Source organism: Cololabis saira, chromosome 19 (genome assembly GCF_033807715.1).
Source record: "Cololabis saira isolate AMF1-May2022 chromosome 19, fColSai1.1, whole genome shotgun sequence".
NCBI classification, from domain to species: domain Eukaryota; kingdom Metazoa; phylum Chordata; class Actinopteri; order Beloniformes; family Belonidae; genus Cololabis; species Cololabis saira.
In genome coordinates, this window is record NC_084605.1 from 33,524,610 (window position 1) to 33,534,325 (window position 9,716).

The 9,716-nt window shown below is 39.7% G+C and overlaps 1 protein-coding gene across 1 annotated transcript; it reads left to right on the top strand.

The window, feature by feature from the left end:
• Positions 1-84: 84 nt before the first annotated feature.
• Positions 85-9,716, top strand: LOC133419868 (endoplasmic reticulum protein SC65-like). The gene is made up of 7 exons (XM_061709335.1): positions 85-543; positions 4,019-4,168; positions 5,238-5,409; positions 5,574-5,702; positions 5,794-5,939; positions 6,079-6,162; positions 9,342-9,716. Exons 1-7 carry the CDS (start codon positions 85-87, stop codon positions 9,486-9,488), a joined length of 1,287 nt encoding a protein of 428 aa, XP_061565319.1. The 3' UTR covers positions 9,489-9,716.

Consider the following 9,716-nt stretch of genomic DNA (forward strand, 5'->3'; position numbering starts at 1 on the left):
AACAGACCCCGCACACCAGAAACTAGAACAGACGAGGACGGAAGAGGGGGGACAAGGGATGTCGTTATTATTATCATTATTATCATGTTTCCATTGGGCGCACAAAGAGACTTTGTTTCAACCCTGCTGTGTGTGATGTTTGCCATCACCTCGGGCCAGTATGAGAGCTACAGCTTCAGACGTTTCCCCGAGCAGGAGCTGATGCCACTGGCCGCCGCCTACGGGACGGCGCTGCAGCTTTACGCAGCGGGGAACTGGACGGAGTCGGTGCGCTACTTGGAGCGGAGTCTGCGTCTGCGCCGGCTGCTGAGGGACAGTGTCGGGTACTGTATGCGAGTCTGCAGCAACAGCACGCACAACCAGCCGCCTGTAGCGGGATCCCCGGATCTGCGCGTCTATTGGCACGTCCTGATGAGCGCGTCGTGCCAGAAGAAGTGCAGGGAGACGCTCCCGGCCCTGCAGCTGCCTGTCCCCAGCAGGGAGCTGCTGCAGGAATACAGCAGGAGGGATCCATACAGATACCTGCACCATGCATACGCACAGGTGAGGCATGTAGCTGGGAGGGAATGTGTCAAAAAATCATGAAAATCGTGCACTTGGTGACAAGTTTTTGATATTTGGCATGGTGGTAGTTATGGACATAAGGTTTTCAAAAACCACCGCAAACAAATTGGGACGGCCCCCTAGTGGCCGGTTTGCTCCTAGATTGTTGTATGTTGTCGCTTTCTCTACTTTTTGATTCAATTCTGAGATAAATCTCCTATTTCAAGGTCATGTTGAAGGTCAAATGTAATTTTCAAGGTAATTTTTTGCCCCAAAAACCTAGAATTAAGTCACGTAGAAAGATTATAGAGGCTCTAGACCCATTTTTTCACCCCCAAGGATGCAGTTTTCTGTTTATTGGACAGGTCACTATCACTGTGTCAATAATCTCATTGGGTGAGAACAGTGGCTTCATTCAATTTTAAGATGAACAATAACTTCAGAACTAAGTCACAGTGAAAGAATAGGATTTTATTAAAATAACACACAAAAAACATCAGCTCTGCATATTTAAACTCAACACCTAATTTCTGCCTCTATCGCCTTATTGCTTATTGATTCATTTTGAATTTTCTGCAAACTAGGGGGCCAGCCCAATTTGTTTGCAGTGGTTTTTGAAAACCGTATATCCATACCTAACACCATGCCAAATATCAAAAACTTGTCACCAAGTGCACGATTTTTATGAATTCCCTCCCAGCTAATGGGACTCCCATTCAAAGCATCGCAGCCGTGTTTACATTATTATTATTGTGCGTCCTGTGAAATAATTACAGTAAATGTTAAGACGCACTTAGAAGGGGAATTTTAATAAGGAAGACAAAAACTTAACTAAAATAAGCTGTGTCCTTTTCATCTTCCATGACGACAAACATTTTTTTCATAACTTAAAAGTCTCAACCCACTGGAGAGGAGGAAATGAATTTGATAAAGATATTTACTAAGGCATATAAAAGTAATACGGACAAACTTATTTCCAGAATCTATTCTGCCTAACAATTGGACAAAGGCCACTCTACAATGTACATCAAAATATGATGTACATTGTATGCTGCTTCCTTCTCCCATCTGGATTTGATGATCAAATCCAGATGGGAGAAGGAAGCAGACATACGTTTAACTGAAGATGACTAAACATTTGCAGAACACACTCCACCACCTCTAGTTCTAATCTGTGGAGACAATTTACCTGGAAGAACACTCAGGTACTTTATAACTCCTAAAATCAAGAGTTCATAGACTAACAACCCTGAATACGACAGTGTTGGAGAGAATGTGGAAATATGTCTTCTGGCCTTTACCATATACAGGACTATCTCAGAAAATTAGAATATTGTGATGAAGTCATTTATTTTCTGTAATGCAAAAATGTCATACATTCTGGATTACAAATCAACTGAAATATTGCAAGCCTTTTATTATTTTAATATTGCTGATCATGGCTTACAGTTTAAGAAAACTCAAATATCCTATCTAAAAAAAATAGAATATTCTGGGAATCTTAAACTGTAAGCCATAATCAGCAATATTAAAATAATAAAAGGCTTGCAATATTTCTGTTGATTTGTAATGAATCCAGAATGTATGACATTATTTTTTTTTTTTTTTTTTTTTTTAAATTGCATTACAGAAAATAAAGAACTTGATCACAATATTCTAATTTTCTGAGACAGTCTTGTATTTTGGGAGAGCCCCAACATCTCCACATACTGGGTTGATGTAGTAATAGCAATTAGAACAATAACTGACTTACAGCTGGATTTTAGTTTTGAAATTATTTACTTAGGGAACATACCAATTGGGCTGGACAAACAATATACGGTAAGTATTTACTGAAAATACTGTTATCAAGTAGTAAAAAGGCAATAACCAGGAAATGGCTGAGCCGGGAGTGTTCAACAATTTCAGAAGGGATAGAAATAGTTAAAGAAATCCAGAATATGGAACAACTAACGTTCTCCCTCAGACATGAATCAGGCGAGGGAAACAAGTGCTGGAGGAAATGGAGACATTACTTGAATTGGATTTGGGATGACATGTTATAAGGATGTTTGTTTACTGTCTGAGGATATATAACATGATGTATGTAAATGCTACATGAATAAGGGATTATCATAGAAAGACTGTTATGAACATGAAAGGACCCCAAACCAAAGCCGCTACTCCAACCCGCCCATAATCTTAAAATTGATGAAGACATTTTTTCTTTTGATCTAGATCAGTGTCTCCCAACCTGGGGTCCGGGCCCCCCCTGGGGGGGCGCCAGAGATCTCTGGGGGGGTGCGAAACTTTGTCTGCTTTAAAATGATGCAGTTGTAAAAATTATATTTGCGAATGAGTCATTCATAAGACATTGTTAGGAATAATTTATGAATGTCTGAATATTTTTTGTGTTTTTTATACACTGGTGACAAACACAGGAAATTATTTCATTCCTTAATATTATATCATTACTCAAAATTTAATCTACTCCGACAGGTTGTTAAAGGAAAAATGTTGGTCTCATATTAAAAGAGACATTTTTCAGAAATATTTTTATGTCCTTTTGTGCGTATTTTATACATTGGTGACATTGGAGAAAAACAAAGTCATATGTATACAGAGTAAACCAAAGAGAAATGTATCAGAAAAACATAATTAATGTTAATTTTTTCAATTAAAGACTATTTTGTGGCTAGTACGTACGGGTCGGGGGGCCTGGCTGGTCTTAGACACAAGTAGGGGGGGCTCCAAGGAAAAAAGCTTGGGAACCACTGATCTAGATGACCCTGTTTGCTGTGTTTGTTTATATGTATTGTATTTGTTATTTTTACTGGTAACACACATATATATATATATATATATATATATATATATATATATATATATATATATATATTATATATTTATTATGTAAAAAAAAAGAAAAGTGTTCTGTTATGTCAAAATACAAAAAAAGTAAAAAAAAAAAAAAAAAGTCTCAACCCGATATGTAAGAACCCAGACCAGTTGGTATTTCTTAACTGAAAGATTCAGCCACTCTTACTACTACGACTACTACTATTCAAACTAACACAGATTGGAAAAAGACTGTCAGCACACAACCATTTTAATGTCTTAACAGGTATGACAGAAGGAAATTAAGTAAAAAAAGTTTAGTGTCTGCTTCAGGTTAGAGCTTCTACAGGTTAATCAGGTCCTTTAATAAACTTCCAACAGGCTTCAGTGTGTCTGGTGACTTCTAGCTGATGACTATCAATCAGGACCTGACTGATGGAGGGCTGCACGTCTTTGGTTCTCAGGAGCTCATTCCCACAGGCTCCGAGCATGTTGGTTCTCTGCTTGTCTGCCTGAATCACTGATGCATGATGCAGGTTTTTAATTCCAGCTGCAGTTAGTGAAACTTTATCAAAGTTGCTGGTTAATTTGGGCTTCTACACTTTACACAATCTTCCAGTTTAACTATCAGAAAACCCCATTCTCACTGTGTCCACAGCTGAACAACCTGCAGAGGGCTGTCCCGTGTGCCTTCACTTTCCTCCAGAGGAACCCAGAGGACCAGGAGATGAGCCAACTCATGGAGGAATACAAGAAGGAGTACGACCTGAGTGGCTTCCTCATTGACCTAGAGGAGCAGCCCCATGAGGTGAGAACAGCTCCACTGCTGTCCCTCATACTATACAGCTTATTCTTCATTTCTGCAAATATTTGGACAATTGATGCACTGAGAAATGAACAAAGGAAAACGCAAGCCCAACACCAATGAGGTTTTAAACATTTGACTGTTTTTAGTGCAGTAATAATGCACTTTTACTATATTATTTCATGAATTAAATGTAAAAAAAGTCTATAATTGGTTACACACAGTACTCGAGTTGTAAAAAAAAAATCAGGGGGGATGGTGGATTTTATCATATGGGGACAGATAATTTGTGCTGATTACAAATAATATAATATATTACAAATAATAGCACTGACCAAAACACCTGCAGAAATACTGCAGGAATGACATAGCAGCAGTTAAGCAACAGCCTTCTGTAAGCTTTAAATATCCACTGGGCTTACATCTAATACATCAAAACACAACAATAAAAAACAGTTTTCTGAACTTATCAATATGACTCACAGGATAAGTAAAATGGATCACTGCAAAAAATCAAAATCTTAACAAGAATATTTGTCCTATTTCTAGTTAAAATGTCTCATTTTAGTAAAAAAATCTCATTACACTTAAAACAAGACTCATCACTGGAAAAAAACAACAATTTTCACCTGTTTCAATAGATTTTCACTTAAAATAAGTAGAAAAATCTGCCAGTGGAACAAGATTTTTTTGCTTGTAATAAGAAGATAAATCTTGTTCCACTGGCAGATTTTCCTACTTATTTCAAGTGAAAATTTACCTGATACAGGTGAAAATTGTCACATTTTTCTGGTGTTATTTTTCTGGTGATGACTCTAAATGTTGAAATAGCAGTAAAACCACATTCATTGATGAAATGACATAAGGGATGGAAAGAGGGGATGGCAGTTTTACAGGGGGGATGATTTGGACCGTTTTTATTTCAGGGGGGATGCCATCCCCCCTCATCCCCCCTCACCTCCAGTACTGGTTACACATGGAGGTCTTATGAAGCTCACCCAGGTAACACACAGAAATGAGCTGTACTTTTGCTTCACCATTAGAACCGTGACATGAAGCATGTTCTTCCCAGGCCTCCTTTGTGAGAGGAGTGACGCTGGTCAGCTCGGGGGACTATGGCAGCGGCGTTGAACACCTGGAGGAAGCTCTGCAGCTCTACCTGCAGGAGTTTGACCTCTGTCAGGCCAGCTGTGAGGCCGTCAGCCAGCTTTCACCAGACAAGGACTTCTACACCATCATAGCAGGTTAGTCTACAGCAGCATCATTACACTTACAAATGACAAAAACATGCCTGCCCCTTCCTTTAAATCTGTCTTAATATTTTTATATGGACTGTAAATGAACTTGTATCAACAAGTTCAATACAAAGTTTCATCTTAACTGAGTATATTCAAAATGTTTTTTCCAGAAGTTTATGTCGACACATTAAAGTGCAAGCTAAGGTGTGAGGAAAACCTGAAGCCCAATGTTGGCGGCTACTTTGTTGAGAACTTTGTGGCCACCATTTACCATTACCTCCAGTACGCCTACTACAAATGTAAGTTCCCAGAGGGTTCCAGCTGTGTTTGGCATTCCCTGTCACGACTTACTGCTGTCAAACATCTGTATCTGCCATCTCCTCTGATCAGTGAATGACGGCCGCAGAGCCGCGCCGTGTGCGTACAGCTACTTCCTGTTTGAGCCTGAAGACAACGTCATGAAGCAGAACATGTTGTATTATGAAGCCTATAGTGAACAGTGGGGCCTCCAGTCTGACCACTTCACCCCGCGAACGGTAAGAGGATGGAACTTTGTCAAAATATCTGCATTCACTCCGAAACCACAGCTCTAGTTTTACAATTAAATAAGCATAGACTTTGATGAAGTGATACATACACATTAGTTTCTGATTGTTGATATTTGTGTTTTTACAGGAAGCTGTGAAACACTACAACCACACCAACACTCAAAAGCAGATGTTGAGATATGCAGAAATGTACATAGAGCAGGATATTGAGGTGAGATTAAAACAGATATTTTGACCCATGATGTGTCAGGTAACACAGTTGTCAACATCTTTGATTTAACAGACTCAGCTTCATGATTCCTTCAGAGGCCTACTACAAAAAGGTTTTATATAACCCTAAATGATAAAAAGATAACAAAAAATGAGAAAAAACAAGAAAAATCCAAGGCACTGTTCTGCAAATATAAAAAGCCTTTATTTAAATTGGCTATTTCATGTAGAAAAGGTTAAAAAAATGGGTTACAGCCCACGCGTTTCGGCCACAGCCTTCCTCAGGGTGTAACACTCAATGCCACCCTGAGGAAGGCTGTGGCCGAAAACGCGTGGGCTGTAACCCATTTTTTTAACCTTTTCTACATGAAATAGCCAATTTAAATAAAGGCTTTTTATATTTGAAGAAGAGTGCCTTGGATTTTTCTTCTTTTTTGATATCCTTTTTCCCACCAAAGAGCACCTTCGTCACACGACTTAGATGAACCTTCTGAGCACTCTGGGCTTTCTTTTTCTTTTTTGTTTGGTTAAAAAGATAACCTTTAAAAATGTATATTTATAGTACCTATAGCATCTGATATATATAATGTTTGTGAAATGAGTATGAAACATCAAAAAGTGCTCTTTCATACCTTTACATTTTGCACAAATAGTAAGGAAATTTGTGTTTGGTAGATTATTGATTTGTTGTAACAATGCTTCTTGGCAATACATTTTATACCTTTAGAAAGATTGTTTATTTCCTTTCTAAATGGTGCAACATTTGTAAGGAACATGCATTTGTGGGATGAGCAGCAGAGCTGAATATGTAGGTTGCATCCATGTAAAATGTGCCATATCTTCTCTGCCAAAATGATGTCAGAAACAGGCTGCAAAATAGGCGTCCCAAGAAGACAGTCTCCTCACCCTGTCAGCGTGGTACGTAGGCTGTCTTCTACAGATCTGCAGGACGATATGCCCGATGGCTCTCTGCCCAGACAATCCGTAACGGGCTGCATGCAGCCAATCTCCGGTCTCATAGGGCTGCCAGGAGGCCTGCCATGACTCCCCGTCACCGTCAGGCCCTTTTGCCCTGCTGTTGGCAACACAAGCACTGGAACCTTATGGAGGAACGTTATGTTCAGCAATGAGTCAGATTCTGACTACAGCAGTTGGAATGTAGGGTCAAAGAGAGCGCTATGCTGAAAAAAAACAGAATAACAGGAGCGCTGCTGGTGTCCCCACAACCACCGGTGCTCTTGCAATGGGTGCAACAGTGAACTCAAAAGAATAAATGCAGGCACTCTGGTGGATTGAAAAAAGTTAAAAACCCTTTATTTTGACTGGGTTACATCTAAAAAAAAAACACCAACGCGTGTCGGCTTGCGCCTTCCTCAGGGTGTATGGAGACAAGAGACAAAAACCAAACATAATTGTAGGGGATTCAGTTCAGCTGTGGCTCCTCAGGTCTATGCAGTTCTCCTCCAGGCCTGAAGGAGGCGCCGGCAGGAGCAGCCACATATTGTGCTTCCTGAACAATCAAACTAAATCAATTGACTGTTAATGTGTTAAGTGTTAAGTTACACATTGTAGCAGTATAACGTAAATCATGGGTGCCAAAATGAAAACCATACAAAGAATAATAAAACTAAATATATAAAGAAAATCTCCCCTCCCTTAAACAAAACATGACAATAAATCACAAAATGGCCTAAAAAGTAATGACAAAACAGTAATGACAAAACAGAATATCAATGCAGACAAAGAATCCCAACAGAAGAAGACAAATAATCTTCCAAAAAAATGGCTAAATCATAGAAAAGATGAAAGGTCAAAATCCTCATTGAGGCCAGGGAAGCTGGTGGCCTTCAGGACATGAATCCAATGAGCCTCTCTCTGCTTGAGGCCCTGACTCTGTCCCCACTCCTCGCATCCACACTGATCACCTCAATCCCTGAAACTTGTAGAGAAGAGTCATCTGTGTGTTGTGCCTCCATATAATGTTTGGCCATTGGGTAGTTCACATTTCTAGTACGAATGGCATATTTATGTTCAGCCACCCTGTCCCTCAATCTTCTCTTTGCAAGGCCTACGTAAAATAACCACAGATACATTCAAGTCGGTATACAACATGAGTAGTGTTACAATTTTTGAAGCTGGAAACCGACACACGTTGTTTTTTTAGATGTAACCCAGTCAAAATAAAGGGTTTTTAACTTTTTTCAATCCACCAGAGTGCCTGCATTTTTTCTTTTGAGTTCACAAGAGCGCTATGCTGGTTGATGCACCGATAGAGTGCAGCATCTTTTGGTGGAGACAGTATGATGGTGTGGTGGGGGAACTCCCTCAGAGAAAAAACAAGGCTTGTCATCATTGGAGGCAATCTCAATGCAGAGAGATATGGAGATGAGATTCTGCAACAGTGGCAATCCCATATCTCCACAGGCTGGAAATGAACTCTCTCCTCCAAGATGACAATGCTTGTCCCCACTGAGCAGGTTTATCAGAGACTACCTCCGGAGTTTGGGAGTGGAAAGGACGGAAAGGACTGCCAGCAGTCCTGACCTCAACCCCATTAAACACTTGTAGGATCAGCTTTGGCATGCCGTTCGTGCCAGAGTGACCAACACAACTACGTTGGCTGACCTGCGACAAACGCTCGTTGAAGCCGTGTGACCAGGCTGGTGACCAGCATTTTAAATTGACAATATGTGTAATTTCTTCAAACTTCAATCCAATCCACCAAATTAAAGTTTTTTTTTAATATATATATATTTATTGCGAGCACTGTAAGAATTTACAGGATGCATGGTACATGTCAGAAAAATAAGATACAAACTCACAAATTCAGTTAATTGAATATGCAAAACTTAAATATTCTACAGTACACTTCCTGATAGTTTGCATAGTTATTTAATTAAAGTTAATGCCAAAAAAAGTTGTTTGGCATTGGCAGAGTAAATTTGGCAAATTGTTTCATGGATGCAACCCAAATATTCAACTCTGCTACTCATCCAACAAATACATGTTCCTTACAAATATGGCACCATTTAAAAGGTAAAGAAACAGGCCTTCCAACAGTAAAAGATTGATTGCCAAGAATCCTTGTTACAACAAAGAAATAATCTACCAAGCACAAATTTCCTTGCTTTTTTTTGCTAAGTTTAGACGCTTCAGTCATACCCGATGTGTTTTTCCCAGGATTTTCTTGGACTGGAGGAAGCTGCATTACTGGCGTCCGAGTCTCCTGATGCTGAGTTTGAAGGGATCGGAGATTACGAGGAGTCCATCTACGCCAACTGGAGGCAGCCAAAGGGAAAAGGGGATGCTGGCGAGTCAGATATCTGAAGAGCACTGAGAGTGAGGAGCAGTGATTTCAGCATCACTCCAAGCAAATTCATCATACAGGGTATCCATAGATGATCTGGCTTGGTTTACCCTAACAATCAGCAGTGTGTTGAAAGAACATGTCAGAGTTAAAACAACTTTGTAGCTTTTGTTAGATGAAAACAATGTGAATCAAAGCAGTTTGGAGCAGCTAATACTGGCACAGGGGGCAATAGACCCGTGTCAAAA

Coding starts and splice junctions, on each gene's coding strand:
- LOC133419868 (XM_061709335.1), top strand. CDS start 85: ATGTTTCCATTGGGCGCACAAAGAGACTTTGTTTCAACCCTGCTGTGT. Junction 5,940..6,078: donor ACCACTTCACCCCGCGAACG/GTAAGAGGATGG, acceptor GTGTTTTTACAG/GAAGCTGTGAAACACTACAA. Junction 6,163..9,341: donor ACATAGAGCAGGATATTGAG/GTGAGATTAAAA, acceptor TGTTTTTCCCAG/GATTTTCTTGGACTGGAGGA.